The 24548-nt window shown below is 36.7% G+C and overlaps 2 protein-coding genes across 3 annotated transcripts; one reads left to right on the forward strand and one right to left on the reverse strand.

Moving 5' to 3' along the window:
• Positions 1–4932: 4932 nt before the first annotated feature.
• LOC122042020 (terpene synthase 10-like) lies at positions 4933–7427 on the reverse strand. 2 transcript variants are annotated; one of them, XM_042601933.1, is made up of 7 exons: positions 7174–7427; positions 6807–7080; positions 6363–6744; positions 6070–6288; positions 5839–5977; positions 5507–5752; positions 4933–5392 (listed from the first exon to the last, which is right to left on the reverse strand). In XM_042601933.1, exons 1-7 carry the CDS (start codon positions 7369–7371, stop codon positions 5099–5101), a joined length of 1752 nt encoding a protein of 583 aa, XP_042457867.1. In that variant the 5' UTR covers positions 7372–7427; the 3' UTR covers positions 4933–5098. The 2 variants fall into 2 exon arrangements, with proteins under 2 accessions (XP_042457867.1, XP_042457866.1); XM_042601932.1 differs by having other exon boundaries at positions 6807–7086.
• Positions 7428–15160: 7733 nt separating this feature from the next.
• LOC122043928 (metal transporter Nramp5-like) lies at positions 15161–19189 on the forward strand. The gene is made up of 7 exons (XM_042604489.1): positions 15161–15240; positions 15376–15471; positions 17825–17924; positions 18245–18320; positions 18435–18604; positions 18689–18784; positions 18860–19189. Exons 1-7 carry the CDS (start codon positions 15161–15163, stop codon positions 19187–19189), a joined length of 948 nt encoding a protein of 315 aa, XP_042460423.1.
• The last annotated feature ends 5359 nt before the right edge of the window (positions 19190–24548 follow it).

The raw sequence follows: 24548 nt of genomic DNA on the forward strand, positions 1-24548 counted from the left end.
AGTCGAAGCAGGAGGGAAGAAGAGTGTGGTTCTCGGCTTGAAGCAAGAGTCACCAGAGCTAGAGCAAGAGAGAAGAAGAGCACGGAAGGTACTGCCATCGGGTCGGTGTAGGAGTCACTGGATCTAATCAAGGTGAAGCGGAGGAAATGAGTCACCGAAGTGGAGGCACGATGGAGCAAGAGTCACTATAGCAGAGACATGGTAGAGAAATTTCACCGGAGTGGAGGCGCGGCTGAGTGAAGAAGCGGAGAAGAAAGCAGAGAGGGATGCGGGCTAGGGAAAGGGCTAAAATTGCTTATATTATCGGTGATTTTCAAATATGCGTGGCTAATGTTAATGTTTTGCAGCGAATAAGTGATACCACTAATACCTTAAGTAGCCCTAACCCTCAAAATGACATTAGCAGTGAAATTTGATTTTTCTCCTCTAACGCCTTTGTTTTTGCAGCGACATTTTGTATCGCTGCTAATCAAGTAACTTAGCTACAAAAATTAAATTTGTCACTAATATTTCGTCGCTATTTTGCTTATTTCTTGTAGTGTAGAACAAGAAGACTCTACTCTATAAACAAAGGAGATGAACACGAAGACATTGAAATAAGCATTCTACAAGCAATAAAGTGCCAGAGAGAAAAGAGATGCTTAGCTAAGGCAAGAATCGGGGTCTTCAAATCAAATCTTATGCTCTAGAATGTAGACAATGATTGAAATGGTCTCGGATCGTCTCCAAGAATCCTCCAAACGGCTAACAACTCCTCGATATATCTCCTCAAAAGGAGAAAACTTCCTCCTCAAGAAAGGGGGAGGAGTTCCCCTTTCATAGGGTCGAAGTCGTGTGTCTTGACCCCAGCGCCACACGTCCGTGTCATTTGGCATGACCAGAACGTGTACGCAGCAAAAGCTAGGAGGCATAGTCGTGCAAGTTGTCGTGGCTAGGGCGTGTGATCTTTAGGAGAGATAGTACGGATGTGCCAATTAGCACGGCCGAGTCGTGTCAGCTTCAGGAAAGAGGGCACAATTGTGCCAATTGCCATAACCGTGCCAGTTGGCACAACTGTGCTAGTAGACACGGCTGACCTATGATGGCCATTGGAAGATGGAGCACAACTGCCATTTGACACAGCCTACCTAAAGTTGGCTTCCATATGTGCTTTTCCTCGCGTTCTTCATCCAAATTCGATCCTCCTCAGGCACTGTCAATCAAAATGAAAAAAGAGCAGATCTTCGTATAGAAAATAGTCATACTGGCAATAATAATGAAAAGAAATATGACTGTGTAAATTATAAACAAGAAATTTATTGTAACGCCCCGGCCTGGGCGGGCCCCACCCGAACCGAACCGAGCACGCCACCAAAATTGCCCATTGAGTTGATGACTAGCTCCACAGACCGCCGAAGGTCCTTTCAGCATGCTTTGTCCTCACTTGTACACACCCTGGAAAACTTTCCAGGAGGACACCCATCCTCAAATTGCTCCAAGTCAAACACACTTAATTTTGGAGTTCTTAAGTTTGACCTTCCGAAAAAGATGGTGCACCTTGGTGATATGGATAGCACCATCTAACCTTTTAAGTCATACTTAACCAGAATCTTAGAACCCCCGCAACGTCCTCATTGTGTAACCACAAATTACACTATAGACAAATCCCAGAATCTCCCTCGTTAGGTCATGCCCTGTGTGCTCCTGCCACAGGCGCACTCACAGTCACAAGGTTGCTCTAATACCATCTGTAACGCTCCGGCCCGGACGGGCCCCACTCGAACTGAACCGGGCACGCCACCAAAATTGCCCATTGGGTTGATGACTAGCTCCACAAACCACCGGAGGTGCTTTCAACATGCTTTGTCCTCACTCGCACGCACTCTGGAAAACTTCCCAAGAGGTCACACATCCTCAAATTGCTCAAAGTCAAGCACGCTTAACTTTGAAGTTCTTAAGTTTGGGCTTCCGAAAAGGAAGGTGCACCTTGGTAATATGGATAGTATCATCTAACCTTTTAAGTCATACTTAATCATAATCTCAGAACCGGGGTATTACATTTATATAAATGTGGATCAATATAAGTCCAAATACATGTATAACCTATGCACATCAACTCACAATACTTCAAAAATAAGGAAATCTAAAAGGCATGTCCAATTAAGGGGGGATAATTATAGCATAGTTGTGCTAATTGGCACAATCGAGCTGTGTCAACTTCAGGAAAGAGGGCACGGTCGTGCCAATCGGCACGGCCGTGCCAATTGTCATTTATATTTATATATATATATATATATATATATATAATAAAATAGAATAAAAAAATTATAACTATTTTCAAAACTCAGTAACCTTATATTAAAAATAACAAACTCCTAGTGTTAGGTTAAGGGGAGTGCTATCTGAGGATATATTGAAAACTGTTGTCAAAAGTATAGATTAAAATTATATTTTTTTAAAAAAATTATGTTTTCAAATCCTTCCAAATTATTACAAATTATTATCCTAGTGTCAGTTTGCAAATCCTTTTCCCTTGACAACTGTTTTTTACAAACTATTTTTTTTTAAATGGTAAATATGAAAAAACTAAAATCTAAATCTTGCTCGGCTCTTATACTTAAACTCACATTAATTAACTTATTTTAAATGTTTTTTGAAAATCATAGCCATATGTGTTTAAAAGCATTAATATCTAAAAGGGTTTGTGACATTTATCGATTTAGAAAAGTAGCACTTCCAAATTGTTATTTATAGTTTAGATTCTTCCCTAAACTTGAATTAGGTTGTCTTCTTTGAAACCCTTTTTGAAAACCATATTGAAAACCCATTGCAAATAAGTTTACAAAGGTTTTAAAAATATCTTTTAAAGTTTTTAAAAATGTATTCAAGATAATGATGAGAAAACTTGAAAAATTATTATAACAATGTTTTATGTCTAGGAAAAATCTTTGAACTTTTTGAAAAATTGGTTTTGAAACTCTTATGAAACTCTTCTTTTGAAATATACGTGTTTTATTTCTAGACGCTCTCTAATATCTAATCTTAATTACTCCCTTTGAAAAATATTTTTACAGACATTATGTGCTTCTAAATTTCATTAAAAATTCTGAGTACTTAAAAACTACCTTGATATGTTGTTGTTTGTTATGCTTACGCTTATTTTACACATTTTTTTATGCATGATAAAGGGAGAGAATATGAGAATAAGTTCCAAAAATCAAATTTAAAATTTAAAAATTATGATTATTAATGCATATTTGTTGCTTAGCAAGAAATGACTTTTTGTTTCTAACTTTAACCTAGTTTGTTATTATATCAAAAGAGGAAGATTGTTGGCACAACTTGTATTAATAATCTAAATTTGATTTTGATGTATGTCAATGTGTTAAAGTTAAACTTGTGATTTAACCTCTTGACCTAAGTGCGCAAGCTAACAGACTTAATGAATCTAGAGGATCAGATACCAGGCTAAAGTCCAATTAGGTCTAGAGGACTTGATAACTGCAGGAAGCCTAAATAGGTCAAGAGAGGACCTGATATCTAGCAAGAAGTTTAGTTGGGTCTGCAGGATCTAACAACTAGCTAAAATCTAGATGAGGCATATGGTAGAAAGACTTGGTGGGTTAAGAGATCAGAGTCGAGTAAGTCTATAAATGATAAGCGGAGGTAAACACTGGAGGAGACAAATCCAGCGAGGATGAGTTCTAGTGGGACTATAGGCACTAATTCAATTTAAATCTATTTTAAAAATCTAGGTTGAGACTAAGACTAGATTCTAGTTTTGGTAAGACAAAATCTAACTCATAAATATATATAAATTATTCATGTATATATTTTTCTAACTCTATGTTGTAGAAATATATGTAGATCTTTGAATCTTACATGTGTGCTCACTAATAGAGTCTGATTCCAAGTTCGGAGTCAAAAGATATGACCTCTAGAAGATTGTTGTGTCAAACAGTGGATTAGAGGCACACTGGGATGATTGGAGCCTTGAGACCTTTGGAGACGCCTTAGGTGGTTGGAGGTGCCTCAAATAAAAAATGTTGTCATCAAAGAGGACAACAACAACAATGGATCAAATAAGGATCATTGGAGGTGCCCTGGGACATTGGAGGTGCCTCCAATGACCTATATAAGGATAATTCGTTCAGAACTAAAGATATCAATTTCATACAAGCTTCCAAGTTAAGTTTGCTATGCCATCTCTATACTACTGCTCTTTGCGACTCTGTTATACCCAACTGCTATAGTCAGAGTAACATCAACCTCGAGTTATGAATTACAACTACTACAAGTGTCGGTATAGTTTAAGTTTGTTTTTAATTATAATTATCCATGTATAGGAATGTGTAGGTTGTTACACTTTCCTCATTTATGTATTCGACTTCCCTGTCCAAGGATTTTTTGAGTAAGATTTTAGTGAATTTCCCAATCAATACGGTACAAGGGATCGTGTGCCTTAGAGTAGGAGTTGTCTAAGACTTTAAACAAAGTAAAATCAACTTGCGTACTTTCTTTTTATTGTTTTCTATTAATTATTTTTCCACTACATAGTCAAAATTTCGATGAGTGTTTAAAAATGAAAAACAAAATTCACCTCCTCTTTCGTTCTTTTTCAATCCTACAGTTACCTTGTACAATTGAATGCCAATTTATTTGATTTGTACTTATAGTTGATAGTTATATATCTACCTCAGGCTAAAGTTTAAAATGATATTCACTCATCGCTTATAAGTTATTTCTACTACAAATAATAGTTAGTTACATATTATAGATAACAACAAGTCAATAGTAAAAAAATTAAAAAGAAGTACATATCACCTTATATCATTCAAATACCATATAATATAAGAACTATTAAGACAAAATAAAATAAACAAATAAATAAAAGAATAACTAATTGATAATAATTGCAAATTTCATTTAAGTTTGATTTCAAAGAGAAGTACATGATTAAAGGCATGCATATTCATGTAAAATACGACTAGACATTTGTGCTTCCACATTGGAGTATCAGAACCAAAGTAAATGTAGTTACAACAGTTTAGAATAAAATTTTCAATAACCAGTGTTACAGTGGCGGATTTGACAAATTCTTTCTTACTGCCTTAGTCAGTCATAGAATGATGGGGTTGATCAACAGAGACATTACTTGATTCATGGTTTCTCCATCAGCTTTACCATATCCATCTCCATTCTGGTAGAAGAATTGTGAAGCTCGAGCTATGCCCATTGCCACTGTCTTCAACATCTCCTCGAACGAAGTCGCAGCAGCCCGATCTCCATTCATACACCTCCAGTTGCCTCGTATTAGCTCCTTCACCTGCTCACGAGCCACTCCCTCTGAAACACCTCTCTCGTGCATGCAACACTGAATGGATTTTGGAACATCTCCTCGCTCAATTTCAGCCTATATATATGTATATAAACATTAATTATATATAAAGCAAGATCAGAGCTGCATGATTTTAACAATCTCTTTCTGTGTGTGTCTATATATACATATATATATATATATATATACCGTTGAAGTAGCCAAATCGTTATAAAGTCGACCGAGCATGGAAGAGGGCTTTGCAATGGCAGGGTACTCTGAGAAACGGTCCAAGCCTTGCTTGGTTAAGTTGTTGGCCATGCAGTAAGCATTCGTGAAGGCGGCAGGGCCTGAAATGGAAATCCATGTGTTGTCCAAGTATTCATCAATCGTGGGTGTATAACCTCGATGATACGATTTTGCCTCCACTAGATATGCTTTGCACAGATCTGCCCACTGAATTAAACAGATCCCCAAATGAATCACATGTTCCCAAACTGAAGAACAAGGAGTAAATTAATTACTGATTGAGTGCTACTTACTGATCTCTTGAGGTAAGGTATTACGTTCAGTCCCTTCTCCTTCATCACCTTATAGCCATGGTCGTTTATCGTGTTGAAAAGCGCGAGGAATAATATCTTCATGTAGTCTGGCAGTTGCTCGATCGCGTTGATATCCCATCTGATGAAGTTCATATTAATAATTTATTGTAAAATTTCTCTACAAATTAATAATAAGTACTCTAATGATTCTGATGTTAAATTTCTCTTCACCTATCGACGACACGAGTGAAGAGCTCAAGCTCATCCAGGGTACCATAGACGTCGTAGACATCATCGATCATTGTCACAAAGCAGTTTCCTTTTGTTTGTGCCTCTCTAAAGCTCCTATGCTCTGGTTCAAATGCCATGCCCACTGCCCATAAGTAGTTCTCAGTCAATCTGTCTCTGGCGAATGGTAATTTCTCAACGACTCCCAGATTTGTCCACCATCTATATAAATATGCAATTAATCATCATTCGCTTTTGAACTTGATAAAATAATATAACTTAATTAGCTTCTTCACCTGGAGAGAGCACTGAGTTCTTTCTTGTAGATGCTCTGGACTGAGTTGAAGTCCAGCTTAGCAAATTCAAGAAGAAGAGGGTTGGTGATGACCATGACCTCTCTTTGGCATGCTTCAATGAACCACCTGGCGTGCAGTCTCTCCATCCTCCAATTCAATGGAATTTCCAGAGCATGTGCCGCTCTCTGTTTGAGCTTCATATCAGAGCCTCCTTCTAAGAGATTTTTGAGGTGTTCAGTCGTTAACTCCATGGCTTCTTGCAGAACCATCTCTCCATCTTTTTCATAATAAGAAGCCTCATACAGACTCAGCAGTCCTTCCGTGTGGTTCTTAAGACCGTCTCTAAAGTGGCCTTTCTCATCTCTGAATTCCTCGAAAATGTCTTCATTCAGAAAGAAAATTAGTACTGAACAATTATTTTAGAAGTGAAATTTGATCGATCACCTTCCGAAATGGAGAAGCCATTTTCCCTGAGAAGCCTGAAGAGCAATGCGGAGGCGTGAAGGTCATCCTTAAATGTCGAGCTTATCTCTTCTAAAGACGAGTGAAGATTTCTCAAAGAGTCTTTAATGTCGTCTTTGAAATGATAAGCTACTCCGAGCTGCTGCAGGTGGTCGATCAGCCGGAGCTGCTCTTCCACTTCCTTCTTCTCGCATATCACTTCTGCGATTCTCTCTTTCAGCAACATCAGTCTCTTTGTCTGGTCCTTCTCCTCCACCTTCAACTAATAAACTTCTGTTTTAAACTTAAAGCCAAACGGAAGAAAGATAATTAATTAAACAGAGGTCGATCGAGGGATCGTTCTCCTAACCGGAGATTCAACAGTGAGTGACTGTATGTAGTCATTGCTCCACATGTTGGGCTGGTAATGGGCCGATCTTCTGGCCGCCTCCGGCGATAGCTGGTCGGCGGTGCACTGGACGAGTCGGAGACATGGCTGCTTGGAGGCGGTGGATCGCCGGAGAGCACGGAAAGGGATGTATGATGGTGGAGCAAGGATAAGAGACATGTTAACTAGATGTGTGCTAATATTTTACTTGGATTTCGAGATGATCGGAGGATCGATCGATGTGTTGAACTGGATGCCCGGGGCATTATTTATGCAAATCCAATGGAGCGTGTGTATCCTATAAAAATAATAGGCACTTTTTTCACGTGGTTCGTTTAAAATAGTGTCCTTCACCACATTTTTCATCCAATCCCGAGCACGGATCGTGTGGTCCAGAGGATCAATCAGCTTATTCATAGGTGAAATTTTATGAATCCTACGTAATGGATCTCACATAAATGGAGTCCATGAAATTTCACCTATAAACGACTCCTAATTTAGGAACGGACAGAAATTATAGTCCAGATAATTTGGACTATTCATCAACTCGTTCTTAGACCAATACTCTTCCAATTCTTTCAAGAAAATGATACCGTTTATAATTATTTACCAAGTAAATATTACAATTATTACTTTCTCATTTAGTAAATGACACTGAGCAGAATATAGATTATTATAGGGCGTGAAGCCACAGAGGGATTAAGAAGAAACAAGAGAAAAATAACGAAATAAGAAGTAGCTCAAGATAAATTTAAAAAAAAAAACTTCTTGAGAAAATAATAGCAGAAAATAAAGAACAAAAGAGATGTAATCGTAACATGACTTAAGCAAAACCAATTGATTCAATATCAAAATAACTTATCTCCAAACATCATCTAAGCATAGGTTTATATAGCTCTCAAAACCTTCAAAAAAATATATAAATAGAAAAATAACCAACTAGACTTATTCCCTAAGATTTAGGATAAATTAATTATCAAGACTTGGTTCCTAAGATTTAGGACAAAATTAAATATAAAAAATAAACTAAAATTAATTAACAAATAACTACTTAAAAAATCTCAATTTTGGATTCTCTCCTGCATCAGTTACCTGGAGTTGAAGAGAACTCGTCCTCGAGTTTAGGGTGCGTGTATCCGGCTCCGGAGCACAATGACTTAGGTGTTTTACATTAAAAACATCAGAAGCTTTTAACTGGGTAGGAAGTCGCAACTTGTACACATTGTCATTAATCTTTTCTAGTATCTTGCAAGGTTCAATCTTTCGATCTTTGAGCTTGTTGTATTCATCAACAGGGAAACGATCATAAGTTAATACAGCCCAAACCATATCACAAATTTCAAAAAGAACCTAACGTCGATGTAGATCTACCCTGATCTTGTATTCGGTGTTGCTTTCTTAAATAGCTTGCTTAACCTGCACATGAATAACTCGAAAATGCTCGGCCATCTCCTCAGCCTTGGGGCTGCTGAAGTTTAGTTTTGCCCCTAGCTTTTCTCATAAGGTCTTCCAAAATTGACTGACAAATTTAGTATCACGATCCAAAGTAATAGTTTGAGGAATATCATGTAAACGCACAATCTCTTTGAAGAAGATGGTGGCAATTCGAATAACATCCATGATTTTTGTGCATGCCGCAAAGTGAGCCATCTTGGAAAATCGGTCCACCACAACTAAAATAGAGTCTTCATTGGTGAGGGTTCCCTTAGATTGCTGGCAAACAAAGCAACGGTCCACGAAATGAGCTACATCACTGGTTAGCTTGATTCAATATAAGTCGGCAAAGATGAGGGCTAATGCCTTATCTCGGTCAAAGTGTCATTCGTTATGCAATTCACTGATAATGTGTTGTATATCTAAGAAAGATCCAAAGCCGACAACCTTAATGTTCATGGTAGTAAGCAGGGAAGAATGACAGCTTAGAGCATCTGCAATACAATTAAGACTCCTGGATTGATGCTTCAGGGTGAATGTGAACTCTGGAAGTGCTAGAACAGGTGCTTCAGTCATCTTTTCCTTCACCAGTTGAAAAGTAGTTATAGCCACTTCAGTCCACTTGAACCCGTGCCCCTTGAGATACTCAGTAATAAGAGCAATTAAGGTGCTAAAATTCTAGATGAATCGACGATAGAAAGAGGTCAATCTATGAAAATTTCAGATGTCGTGAATGGTTTTTGGCTGCGACCACTCTAAAACTGCATCTATCTTTAATGGATCAGTACGAACACCATCGGTAGACACTATAAATCCAAGAAACAAAACTGAGATTGTGAAGAAAGAACACTTCCTGTTGTTGATGAACAAGTGTTCCGCCTTTAGCTTCTCAAAAATAGTGCTAAGGTGATCAAGGTGCAAAGCTCGTATCGGGCTATAAATGAGGATGTCATCCAAGTATACAACCACGAATCTTCCCATGAAAGGTCGTAATACTTGATGCATGTCTTCGTGCTTCATCTTATTCAAAAATCTGGACATAGAAAATAGTGTAGAGTTATTAGTTACCAAATCTGAAGGGATTCCATCTCGTCCAGACTCCGAATAGAGTGCAACTACATTAGAAGACCACAAACTCATCATCTTCCTTATAAGTAGCCTCAATCGTCCTTCTTCTAGATTCAAAAGGAAAGTTAGTAGCTTTATTTTCTTCTTGTAACAACTCTAAGGGGATCATAGTCATGTTGGATGGTACGAGATGATTGTGTCACTGGATGCTCCTACATCAAATGCCCCAGGTTGAAAAGAACTCATCCTCGAGTTCAAAATAATGTCTTCAACATCCATAGTCTCCCTTTTCTTCGCATTGTCTTCCGATACGACATACACTGCATCCTCAAATAAGACCAAAATCTCATGATCATCACCATCGAGTACCTCGTCAACTTCATCATCAAATATCGGTTCGCCTAGTGCTTCGATTTTGTCTTCGTCGTAAATTGGATCACTGAATAATTTGATATTGTCGTCATCTTCGCTGCCTCCTGCAATTGGATGATCGAGAGTAGGACTGGTCATACTCGATGTTGTCGAGGTCCGCATCCTCATGGTTGTCTCCGCCACTGTGAGAGGAAGGGGAGACGTAGAGGCACTAGGGAGTTGGTGTTCTCTCAAAGTTGTAGGTGGTGGGGTGGTTGAACCTGTATTTCTCGAAATCAAACTTGTGCTTGGATAACTCTTCTCAATTGAAAATTAGAGATTTTTCAAAAGGGGAATAAAGGAACTTACGATATTTATGTTCTCGTGTCACTAGACATTGAGATAACTTTGTGACTTATCTCTGTAGATACTGAATCTCGTCTTAGGTGTTACGACCACAACGTGAGGCTTCCTCAGTCGGAACCTGCCTTTCACGATCATGACCACGTCCACGACGACCCTCCATTGGTTCTTAATGAGCTCTGATACCAACTGACGCCGAGCAGAATATAGATTATTCTGGGATGTGAAATTACAGAAGGATTAAGAAGAAACAAGAGAGAAATAACAAAATAAGAAGTAGCTCAAGATATGTTTTAAAAAAAAAACCTTCTTGAGAAAATAAAAGTGAAAAATAAAGAACAAAAGATATGTAGTCATAACATAGTTTAAGCGAAATCAATTGATTCAATATCAAAATAACTTGTCCCAAACATCATCTAAGCATAGATTTATATAGCTCTCAAAAATCTCGAAAAAAAATCTAAATAAAAAATAATCAACTAAATTTATTTTCTAACATTTAAGGATAAATTAATTATCAAGATTCAGTTCGTGATTTAAGAATATAATTAAATATAAAAAATAAATTTAATTTAATTAACACCTAATTACTTTTAAAAAATTTAATTTCAGATTTTTCCTATATCAATAATTATTAAAGTAAATAAATAAAATATATTTATACCAGAGGGGCATGCAACGTGTGTCAGTCTCTATCCAATACGGGATGACTAACTTCGATCTTGCTTGCACATAGGGTTGTAAACAAGTCGAGTCGAGTCGAGTTTTGGGGTGTTTAAGTTTATTTGATAAGATAACCGAGCCGAGCCGAGCCGAGCCGAGTCGAGCTTAAAATGAACTAAGCTTTTGAAATGAGTGTTCAAGCTTGGCTTAATTTATTTTTTATGAGCTTGAGCTTGTTTGAAGCTTGGCTTGAGCTTGGTTCGTTTAGATATTATCAAGCTCTCAATTCAAGCTTGCGTTGAGCTTGGTTCGAGCTTGGCTTGAGCTTGGCTCGTTTAGATGTTATCAAGCTCTCAATTCAAGCTTGTTTGATTGTTTAAAACTTTTAATTGTTTGAAACTTTTAATTTTTGATTGGTTTTTAAGATTGATAATTTAAAATTATTTATTTATTTATTTTATTTAATTATTTATTTAGGATATTGAAAAGAGTTTTATTAATAAATATGGTTCGTGAACATTGTTCACGAATCTTGTTCATGAATATTATTCACGAATATTGTTCACGAACGTTAACGAGCTGAACACATATGTGTTCAAGCTTGTTTGTTTAGCTTAACGAGCTGTTCAAGCTTGTTTGTTTAATTAATCCTATATATATTGAACGAACATAAATAAGTTCTTACCAAGCTGAACACCAAGTTTGTTCACAAACGCTTGGTTCATTTACAGCCCTACTTGCACAGGCAGCGCAGGAACACGAGACGCTTTGTAACATTCTTTAAGGGCATCTCCAATGGGGGATATTTGGAAGAGATATTTCTCCAAATATCTCCCATCTCAAATATCCCCCATTGTGGGGGATATTTGAGAGGTGAATAGAAATCACCGGACATAACTTTATGTCTGGTGATTTCATTCTAGGTGGCATGCAAGTGGGCCCCACAAGGGGAAATGATTAATTTGCTTGAGATATTTTATTATATAATTTGTGATATTTGAGAGTAAGATATTTGGTAGATGAGACCCATAAACATTTGATTGAGGGGATATTTGATTGTGAGATTTGAGATATTTAAAGAGTGAGATATTTAAGTGATGATGTAAATATGAGGATCATAAATATTTGAAAAAAATATTTAATGTTATTGTGAATGCTCTAACGCCGTGCAGACTGGAGATACCTCTGGTGCCACGTTCTTTACCCAATAGGTGTGATTAATTAGGTCCGTGTTCAGCTAGCAAACAAGGAGCGTGATTAAAACTTTGTCACGTTTTAGGCTTCTCCCATGTTTTTTTTTTTTACCGTGTAAACCTGATCACCATTGTGAGGCAGATTTTTTTTTTTGGAATTTTTGCGTGGTTCAATATTTCTTTCGAACCCAGATTTTTCATAGACGATGGAGACGCTATTAAAAAAAATATTTTTTAATATTATTAAATAATTTGCATTGGAATAGAAATTTTTCATACTGTTTTTTTTTTTAAAATAAAACGACTAATTTCGGCTGCTTATAAATATCTTTCATCTATTACGTTTTTTCATTCATCTCATTCCATTTCTATTATTATCTTTATTTTTTCTAGGCTATTTCATCTATAATTCTTCCTAAATAGACTTGATCTTTTAAAAATTCTTTTAATTCGGAAAACGCATAAGAAAATACAATTTGATAGAGTTCACATAACCGTCTTGATGTCCCATATTATCAATTTTTCACTTTCACACATTACCTCCAAAATTTTTCAAATTATCTATATATTTCATTATTTCCTCTAAATTTTCAAAGTTCTTAAAACTTTTTCGACTCTTTCAAGTAATATCCCTTAACTTTCATTTTATATATATCATCTCAAATATTGATAGTGTTAGATAAAACAATCTATTATCAGAAATATTAAGGAATTAGCTAAATTTAAATATACAGAATTAAATTCATTTATCTGTTAAGATGACATAAACATATAATCTCAGGCTACTAGCAGTGACTGATTTTCTGCTAAGTGCTGAAGGTAGACTGCACAGTGGCAATCGAGCGGGCTGAGAGGTCGAGCGGACAGATCGACCGGGCAGGAAGATCAACTGAGCGGGTAGAGCGGTTGTTCGGGTCGAGTGAGCGCTCAGCCAAGTGTTTGGTCAAGAAAGAAGCTGATCGGGCAGGAAGAGAGGTCGACCAGGTAGACAGAAAGACCGAGAAGCCGAGTGGTCAACCGGGCGAGCTGGGTGGCCGAGTAAGCGAGCGGACGTACGAGCGAACCAGCTAAGTGAGCATATCAACCGAATGTCCAACCGGGAAGACGGTCGAGCGAGCGGGCGGGCGAGTGAGCGGCTGGACGGACTTGTGCCCGAGCATACAAAGAGGCCGAGCTAGAGAACGGTCGAGTGAATGAGCAACTGAGCCGGCAGACGGAGTGGTCGTGCAAGAGGCCGAGCGGGAGAACCAGGCGACCGAGAAGAGAGTCGAGTCTCCAAGGGAACTAAGAGGCTAACTGGGCGAGCAAGCATCCAAGCGAGCAGACCTAGTAACTGTGCAAGAGGAAAAGAGGGAGAACAAGGAGGTCGGGAAGAGAGGTTGAGTCACCAAGGGAACTAAGAGGTCGACCGAGCAGACAAGTAGCCGACTAGGTGGACAGAGAGACCGACTGGGTGAGCGTACCGAGGTCTGCATTGAACGCAGTTTCTTTAAAGCAGATTCACTCCACCTCTAGCTGTGCTTTACGGTATACTCTGGTCATATGTTTTCCAAGATACAACGGTTAATTAACCGTGATTTCCACCAAGCACTGATGGTTACGATGAACTGAGTGGTACCCAACTGCTATCACGGGCACTCCGCCGAGTAAGAGTTACACAACATAAGAAGAGGGGAACGTAGGTGGAAAGCTTCTGCTTTTTTGTGTGTGTTGCTCAAGACCATGATCTCCCTTTATATAGGAGAGACATCCCTTCCCAACATTGAATGGAGAGTAATGGTCATTTAATGCCTAGGGATTAATGATAGCCGACAACCATCAATGACTGACCATTTACTTGGGTAAATTTTGCCCCGATCGGTCCAACATTCGGCGGGCAATTCATGCTTGCACACGAGTCAATATGGTTCGGTGCAAATCCAATCCACGCGTGAGAGAGAGTCTCTTCCCATACATTTGTTCGCATCATCAATGCATGTGAATCAATATAAACCAACAAACATACCTTGAAACTCCTAATGTGGGACTAAAGTCTCATTCACAATAGAGTTTCATGCATCTTCCACCTCTTCTCTATTCACATATATCCAACAATCCCCCATATAAATGGAAATTGGGTGTGCGATAGCATTCACACTACAAGAAAATCTTCATTCAACAATACTCAAACGACAACAGTTTTATGCCAAATCGTTGTTGTTTTGCCTTTTGACAACGGTTTTAACAAAAACCGTTGTCTTTTAGCAGTTTTTTTGGCCTACGACAACGGTTTTTAAAAATCATTGTCAATTTATGCTTTTTTGAGACTACAACAACGGTTTTTAAAGGCTACGACAACAGTTTTTGAAAATTGTTGTCTATTTGCGCTTTTTTTGTGATTACGACAATGGTTTTTGAAAACCGTTATCTATTAAGTGATGTTGAATACTGGTGTTTTTTTTTCCTTCACCGTTTTCCCCCTTCGAGCCAATTTTTGCCGCCGCGTTTTTTCTTTCCCTCTCCCCAAAATTTTTTACCGCCGCATTCCCCCTTTACCTTCTCGATCCCTAAACATTTCCATCCCTCTTTCCTCACAATCTCTCGCTCACTGGAGCAATGCAGGAGCAGCAACAGCCAGGAAGAGCAATCGCAGGGCAACAGCGAGGGTCTAGATCATGGGAGCGTGTGCAACGGATCCGACCGCCGAGGATGACGTCGGGGAACAAGGCAACGACCTAGGATCGGCGCTAGACGAGACTCGCCAGAGATCGACCATGGCATCTTTCGCCCTGCTCCACTCCTCCCCGCCTCCTTTTTCTTCCCTCCGACGGTAGTCAGTCACTTACGGTTCTCTTACTTTCCACTACTGTCTCTTCGTGTTTTCGTTCCGACATCGTCTTCCTCTTCATCAATCAATCATGGCGTCTTCCACTGTCGTCGGATTCATGGGGCTCGACGAGCTCAGCTTAGAGATAGCTTCCTTGCTTGTCAAGTCCAGGTTTCGCCTCCAAGCATTCGAGGTTTTTCTCTCGGTTTTTATTGCTAAAATTCTATTTTGGCCTTTTCTGTTTTCTTCTTTGTGCCATGGCTCCGTTCTTTTTTTTTTAAATCTTTGTTTATTGATGTGATTTAGTTACTTCATGGTTTCAGATGGTCGAGTCGTCTCTGATGAGCAGGTTCGTGGAGTTGGGCGGAGTGAAGTGCGCAAGCGCTATGGAAGCTGCAATGGGTCAGTGAGTAATATTATTTTCTATTACTGGTTCCTCCGAGTTGTACTATGATCTAGTTGCTAGAAAATGGTTATTAGCCCTTTTCTAGTGAAGCGACTTGTGAAAAATATCAACATGCATTGCTGTTGAAGCAAGGAAAAACCTGGCCATCCAAAAATGTTTGTTAATTTGGGAGAGAGCACTTCCTCAATATAATCAGCACAATCCCACTATTCCATGTGAGATTATGGGTGTGGTGTACCTTAACTTCTATAGTTTCCCTTATGCTCATCAATGACTTAGAGTTTGGCTAACTGAGTTGGAGCAATTCCATACAAAATGGCTACTCACTTGAGATTGAAATGTAAGCGCTAAGGGGATTACTGCACTCTTCCACGTGGAACAATGGGCGAGGAGCATCAATCCCCTCATGCTCATTTAAAGGTGTATACAGGGGCACCTTCTTTTCAAGCATTCCATATTCGATACCATGCTACATAGATTTTCTTTAGTTCTATATTGCCAACTCTTAAATTTAATTGGTTCATGTTTTTTAGCTCTGAAGTTTATTATGCACTGAGATTTTTCTCTAAATGAAGCACTGATTTTGAAAACCATCATTATATGCGCTATTCTTTAACTTGTTGGACAATAGTTCACTTTTAAATCCATTGGTATAGCATTCTAACTAAATTGAAAATGGAAGATCTATTTTTTTATGAGGTGTTACAACATGGTAGCGATATAAGCTTCCACCTGTCTTCACTTGCATTCATTTGATTAAGTTTAACACAGAAAAGTGAGTTGAATCTGGTTTCATCTTGCCTCACATTGATAAGTCAGCTTCATGATCATGACTAAAAACCAACTTTTTTTATAGAAGCAAAGTTAGTTTTTAATCAATAACAACAAAAACTACATGTCTGAAAGATGGAAATCATACTTCATGTGGTTGGGTATGTGATCATGAATCAAGCGTATGATGATATATCTTGGATATCTCTAGCTAGAAAATTTAGACTGTTGTTTCTTTTATCAACTTTGTGTTAGTAGCTCAACGTGTAATATTGTCTAACTTATCTTCCCTAATAAAAAAGATTGCATGAGGCACTAAATATTAGGACACAAGGTGCAAGTTTCAATGATGGAAACCATGACCTATTGCAAAACTTGACCATGTCTCAAAACCCTAAACATAGTTGCCTAACCTACGTTCATGGGCACTTTTGTGCTGTCTTAGAACAAGGTCTCAATATAGATGTGTGCAACTTGCCCCCTAATGCATACCTAGAAGACTAGCAAGATCTTTGACCATCTGTCGAGGATTGTTAAATTGTGGTGTAGAGTCATCCCAGTATTTGCGGTTGTATACTATGTGGATCCAGGTTGGTAAGCACAGCCTTGTGTTGACTTTAGAGATTGAAAATTGATGTAATTAGCATGTTTTTCTGGTGCTATAATTCAATGATATAATTTATTCTTCCAATGCGAGTAAACATTGTCAGATTCCTTTATACTCCTTTATGTATTAGATTTCTTATGATTATTTCTGATTGCCTTCTCATTTTTCTAGTCGTAGAGATCGAGCGGATCGAATAAATACTTGCAATGCCGAATGGAAAGGTTAGTTTGCATCTAGTTTAGTTTTTTCCCTCTTAATGGAACATTCTTAAGATAGAAATGAGTGCAAAATAAGTATGTTAATATCTTAGTTGTCTCGGAAGAAGTCTATTGTGTCACTTGTGCTGGGTTACTGTATAATTTTAATACTTAATTCTATATTTTTCCCTCTGCTTGACGTTATAATTGTTCCTCTTTGAAAGTGCCCTTAATCTTAGTCCTTCATCTCCTATTGACTTTATTCACAGATTATTAGTCTTGATGAAACTCATACTTCTTGGGCGCTTGACAAATAAGTAGATTAGAAATCTTTGTTTTCTTAAACACACTAATGGTTTTATTTTGTTTCCAGAAACTTGATGGTGAAACAAGACCTATCAGAGCTTAGTTTATGCAATGCTACAACAGATTTATCCGAGAATCCCTTGATCCCTCCTTTGAGATAATAATTGTTGATTAAGAATCACCCACTAGTGGGAATTACATGAAGCCCTTGATCAAGTTGTATTCACTATTGCTTGAATAAGTTGATTAAAGTTGCAAGTTGAGCCTGCACTTTCACTAAGACTAGAAATTTTATCCTTTAATCAAGTAGTAGCTTCTTGATGGAGTTTATTTAGCATATGAAACTCATTTAAGATTTATGTCTGTTGTTCAATGCTTTTTTGACCTCATACTTGTTATAATTTTTGGTTTATAATGCATTAGACCTTATTTAACATTGTTTAAATTTTAAAGTGTGTATTTAAATAGATATATAACAAGTAGCTTTATTGAAGAAACTATAGTGCTAAAGAGGGACATTATTGCAGTCATTCAAAGGTTCAATATCCAAGTTAGCAATTTGACTCAAGTAAGTTTTACAATAGCTTCTTTATATAACTATACTTACATGTTAGATTTCCCCTTGAATTGTTGTCAATCAATAGAATAATGATGCAGTATTTTTGTCAATATAAACAAAAATACGTATTTTTGTTCGTACTGAGTTTTTAGGTTGAAACTATATATGCGATTGTCAAAAAGAATATTTTTTTTATTACATGTCAGAGATGATGATCTTTATTACTGATCTTTCGTTGTTCATTCCTTTTTACCATCTTGTGAAGAACTAACTTTTCCACCATTTTTAGAAGAAGTGTGTCAATTTCAACACTGCTCCATTTTTTTCAGGATTGCCTTGGAAAGTCTAGTTCAACTGTTTATGCCATTGCATTATTAGCCTCTGGACAGAGCTCTGCAATAACTGGTACATACGTTGGGCAATACATCATGCAGGTGGTAATTTGATAGGAAACACAAAGATTGAACTAATGTATGATATTCGTAATCTGTCTTTACCCAATTCCCAATTCCCTTGCAGGATTTTCTAAACATGAAGATGAAAAAATGGCTGAGGAATCTCATGACTCAATAAATCGCAATCACTCCAAGTCTCATCGTGTCCATCATCAGTGGTTCCTCAGGAGCCGGACGGCTCATCATAATCTCATCGGTACTATTGATATTCCTTTTCCAAATTTCATAATCTTAGTATTCAGAAGCAATATAAGTGCGAGAATAGGATTTTTGACACAACATTTCTCAAGTATCAAAATTCTCATTTATGTAATGCAGATGGTACTATCATTTGAGTTGCCATTTGCACTCTTACCTCTTCTCAAATTCAACAGCAGTCAAACAAAAATGGGACCTCATAAAAGCTCAATATATGTAAGTTTACTCAGATAATTTATATTTGCAAGTGATAATTAATAGAGTAAATGACTATATATATTTGCTGTGTAGATCATTGTGGTGTCATGGATTATTGGTTTGCTTCTGGTAACAATCAACATCTACTTCTTAAGCACCAGCTTTGTCAGTTGGCTCATTGATAGCAGCCTACCAACAGTTGATAACGTTCTCATCAGCATCATTGTTTTCCCTCTCATGGCAGTGTACATTCTTGCTGTGATCTACTCAACCTTCAAGGAGACTAAAGTAACATTTGTCGACCCATTCAATTCTTCACATGTTAACATAGAGAGTGGTGGTTCATTTCAAGTTGATGGAATGAGTAGATCTGAAGTTGCACCCGTCAGAGAGGATCGTGCAGATATTCCCCTCCCTGATTAGATAATTAAGGTTCCAGTTACTCAGATGTTGGTACTGATTCCTTCATAAGTTAGTTCTTCTTCGGCACCAACTTCATATTGTTCATTAGTTGTAAATAGAATTTATTTGTATTGGGATAAATTTTATTTGAACATGAGATATGTTTCCTCTTTTGTAATTGTAATTCTTGTATAACTAACATTTTGAATAATATTGATGTGGGGAATATTGTTTCTTGATTATGATTCTTTATTATATATTAAAATTGAAATATGATATATTGGTATTAAAAGATAATAATTTAAAAGACAACGGCTTAAAATCATTATTGTTGTCTATCATCCTCAAAGACGACGGTTAAAAACCATTGTCGTAGCCCTAAAAATAGTTGTAATTGGCATAAAAATGCTCTAAAAAACAGCGGTTTTAAACCGTTGTCTTTTCATTCAAGGACAACGGTTTAAAACCGTTGCAAAACCATTGTCTTTTCATTCAAAGAAAACGGTTTAAAACTGTTGTCGTAGCCCCCCACTTTTAACAACATTGCCAATTACAACAGTTTTAAAGGGCCTATGACAACGGTTTTTAACCGTTGTCTTTTAATGTTTTTGTTGTAGTGTCAGCAGTTGAGTCCAGTATAGGACAGGCATGTCTTACCGTTTAAACCTTCCCTTGTGAAGATCTATTTGCGTACTGGCTGACAATAGACAAGATATCCTTGAACTATTCTACCGTTTATGCAAGCATTGACATCTCTCACCCAAAACTCTCCCTAATACAACTCAGTTCTCAAGAGTGTGTTCATTCTTGGCCATGAACACTCTTGGTTCTATGAGAAGTTCTAAGAATTGTGTCTCAAATTCTCTTCGAAGCAGTCCCACTTCTTTCTCACATAGGTGATCTCTTAAGAGTATTTCTCATTACTCTACTTGGATTATTAAAAGTCGTATGCTTACTGATCCATTAGGTTTTTCTCCCACAGTGAGCAACTTTGTCGGTATAATTAGGTTGTCCCTTTGAACCTTGATCTTGGGATCTCTAGTCTATATAGGTTAGGTTTCCTTTACATCAACATTTCTCATCGGCATCAAATCTATCCCTCACGATGAACTTGCAACTAACTATTTGTTTAACCCCTTAGTTGATGGATCTGCTAGGTTATCCTTTGATTTCACATAGTTAACAACGATAACTCCTGTTGAGAGTAGTTAATAATGGTATTATGTCTATGACGTATATGTCTAGATTTACCATTATACAAATGGCTCTATTGCTGATCGATTGTTGATCAATGTATGTAAATTACCGACACTGATTTCGGCTATCACAAAATATCTTCTAGGAATTGTCGTAGTCATTTAGTCTCTTCAACACATTTATTAAGAGCCACAAACTCAGATTCCATTGTGGATCTGGTTATTACCGTTTGCTTAGAAGATTTTCAGGAAATAGCTGCACCTCCCAGAGTACATACATATCCACTCATAGACTTAAAGTCTTTTATGTCAGATATCCAACTCGCATCGTTGTATCCTTCGATGACAGTAGGATATCTCGTATAGTGTAATCTATATTCACAAGTATACCTCAAGTATCTCAATACTCTTATTATCCCTTTCCAGTGCTCAATACCGGGATTACTTGTGTATCTACTCAGTTTACTTATTGTGTAGGCCAAGTCTAGTTGTGTACAACTCATCAAGTACATTATACTTCTAATCACTTGAGAGTACTTTATCTGAGAGATATTTTCACCTTGATTTTTTAATAGATGTTGACTCGTATCTATCAATATTCGTGCTAACACAATATCACCCTTGGTGAATTTCTCAAGAATCTTGTCCACATAATGAGACCGACTAAGAACAAGTCCTTCTGTTGTTCTAAGAATTTTGATTCCTAGAATTATATCACCTAGGCCCATGTCTTTCATGTCAAATCTTAAGTTCAACATGTCCTTAGTGGATTTGATTATCTTATTATTACTTTCAATGATAAGTATGTCATATACATATAGACACAAGATGACATAGTCACTTTATGTGGCTTTCATGTAGACACATTTATCACACTCATTGATTTTGAATCCACATTCCTTCATGGCATTATCAAATTTTTCATGTCACTGCTTTAGTTCTTGTTTCAAGCTATATAATGACTTCACCAATCTACAAATCTTATTTTTCTGACCTGACACATAAAACCCCTTAGGTTGCTTCATGTAGACTTCTTCTTCTAAATCCTTGTTTAAAAAGGCTATCTTTACATCTATCTAATGTATTTTGAGATTCATTGTGATTTAGTATAGACAAATACATCAAGAGCAAGCCAAAACTAGGACTTTAGGTCAAGGTTCAATTGAATCATTTAGATAGTTTTGGGTTTTGTGTCAATCTTGGGATTTGTAATAAATATATTTTAAATATATTTTTCCCAAATAAACAATGGTAAAACAGACTTCTCCACAAAATTTAGAAAATTTTGGAGGTTTGTGAAATTTTTAGTGCATTTCTAAAATTAGATTTAGAAATATATTTTGGGTTGAAATAGGGTGTCAGTCTATTGCAACAGAGGTCAGTCGACTGGTAACACTGTTAATTGAATATAGAATAGTTCTATAAGATTGATTCGATGAGGGCAGTCAACTGGGTTTAGGGCAGTCGACTGATACAGTCTGATACTATTTTTCAACAACAAGTAGTGACCAAAAAGTTGATATACATGTATGATATACATACATGTAATCTTATGAGGTATTAATACATGATAACTATAGACATTAGAGGTTAAAGAGTCCAATAATTGGGATATTCTTTGAGCTCTTTTTGATGTGTGGCAAAGGGGAAGAAGTTTAGGCTTAAGTAGGAAATCTAAATACTTTTCCAAGAAATCATAACTCAAGGGGGAGCTTAGGTGAAGGGGGACCCTAGGATTATGTTCCATTGCTTATGCATAAGGTGAATGCATATTTTGTTTGCATGTTTATTGTATTATATGTTTCCCTAACTTAAATAGGTTGTCAAACATCAAAAAAGTAGAGATTATTGGAACAATCAGTGTGACCCTAGATTTTGATGTTTGGGCAAAGGTTTAAGTTAGATTTATTATTGTATTTGATATGCGCTTGTGAGTGTGCAGAATGGAGGTACAAAATGGTGAAGTTTAAATGTGTAGCTTTAGCGGTGTAAGTCCAAGTGTGTAGCCTTAGTGGTGTAAGTCTAATTGTGTAGTCTTGGTAACGTAAGTCTAAGTGTGACTTGGTATGGTGAAGATCCGACAACAAGGACAAAGCGTGAAGGATGGGAAAGCATCCGAGGGATACAAGGCTGATGGAGGAGGTTAGAAGACAAGATCAAGGTTGTGCTAGTAAAGGAAATCCGGATAACAAGGACAAGACCGAAGGAAGCATCTTAAAGGCAAAACATGAAGAATGGGGAAACATCCGAGGGACGCAAAGACTGATGGAAGATGGCTAGAAGGCAAGGTCGAGGTTGTGCGGACCAGAATGAGTGCATGAAAGATTGTACTCAGGGTAAAACCCTAGGCTTAGGATTTACCAGTCGCCAGTTGACTGGTGACTTTACTAGTCGACTGGTGGGAGCAAACAGAGGGCTCTATTCACTCAGCTGATGTGAACCAGTCGACTGGTCCAAGGATCAGTCGACTAATATTGAACCGTTGGATTGTAACAGTAGAATTTCCACAGAAGTTAGTCATCTAGTATACTTACCAATCGACTGGTAGGCGGAGTTTCCAAACTCATGGCCTATATAATGAAGCCTTTAGAGCTTGGTTATGGTTGACGAAACAGGAGTGAAAAATCTCTATTAGCAGTCTACCTTGAGCTACGATAGAAGTGTGGTGTCTTGATTAAGGTTATGCGAGGTTTACTCCACCAAGAAGGAGTTCGTACTAACCGGATGTTGCCGGGGCTTAATCCACTGAAGGATCACAGGGATCGTCTACCTTACAGATAGCCGTGGGACAAAAGTTTTATCTTCAAACCACGTTAAACGAACGTGTTATGATTTACTTGCTATTCTTATTTTTAGATTAGCTTTCTACTTGTTGTTTTGTTTTTTCATTGCATTAACATTGTAGGAAGGTAACAATTTAGAGTAATCGTCTATTCAACCCCCTTCGAGCTGGGCCACTATCTTCAACAATCTATCCTTCAGATTTAATGATCTCATTTCTTCAAATAGCTGGTTATAACCTCCATCTCCACTTTTGTACATGATTGAGTTGTTCTTGGAGGAAATATGATTACTTATTTACGTAAATTAAGCTTCCTAATGGTTTGTGCTTGCGGAACAAACGATCACCAATTATATAGTTAAATTGCATATCACAGAATAAAGGTTCAAGGAAAGTTTCTTGGTTTTCGTCACAGTTTTCATCAAATTCTAGAGTCGTTTTGCAATAAAAAATGTTTTCATCACACTGCTCTACAGATAGACATGACCGAAAGCCAAGTACTGAGTCTTGAATTCATCTTCACTATTAGATAGACTATCGGTTAACTGATCCAAATATGTTGATACTGAGATTCGAATCCAGATCTCTTAAATTAGAATTAGTATCTTAACCAACTAGACTATAATAATTAGTATTTTTATTTATTAATTAATTATTTAATAATCAATAATTTTTTTTATTATATTGTTATTCTTAATAACTGATAGAAGAGTATAAGAGATATTTATTTATTTATTTATTTATTTATAAATAATAAATTATTCCATATGTTACTTAATTATTTAATAACTAATTAATAGTTTTTTTACTATATATTTATTCTTAATACGTCCAATAACATATGATTCTAAATGATTTTGATTACCTATGTAAATATAATATTAGGATTATATGTGGAAAGAATTTAGGTTAATTTTAAGTCTTTACTTGATATTAGAGGCTAATAAATAAGACAAAAAAGTTAAAAGAAAAAAATAATAAAGTTAATATGTTTTAAAAATAATGATTCTCTAAAACTAATAATGATATTTATTAATATTATGATCATAAATAATCTAATATTTTTTTAGTTTAAAATAAATAATTTTTAATAGATATCATTCTAAAATATTTATAATAATATTTTTAAAAAATATTTATTAAAAATATCGACAACATATTCTAGTAGTGCGGAGTAGAGGATAAATAGAATCAAATAAAAAAACAGAAAAATAATATTTTTCTTAGTGAAATATAGGATTTTGGAGTTAAATAAAGGAAGAGAAAAAGTTTTGGTGTGAGATTTAAGTTCCGAATTGAATAGAAAAAAGGAAAGATTTCTAATGTGAGATTTAGGCTTTCGGTAATGGATAGAAGAAGACAAAGGTATGAAGGTTGTGTGCGAAGCCTAGAACGAAAGTTA

The sequence above is a fragment of the Zingiber officinale genome, chromosome 2A (assembly GCF_018446385.1).
Source record: "Zingiber officinale cultivar Zhangliang chromosome 2A, Zo_v1.1, whole genome shotgun sequence".
Taxonomy (NCBI): Eukaryota; Viridiplantae; Streptophyta; class Magnoliopsida; order Zingiberales; family Zingiberaceae; genus Zingiber; species Zingiber officinale.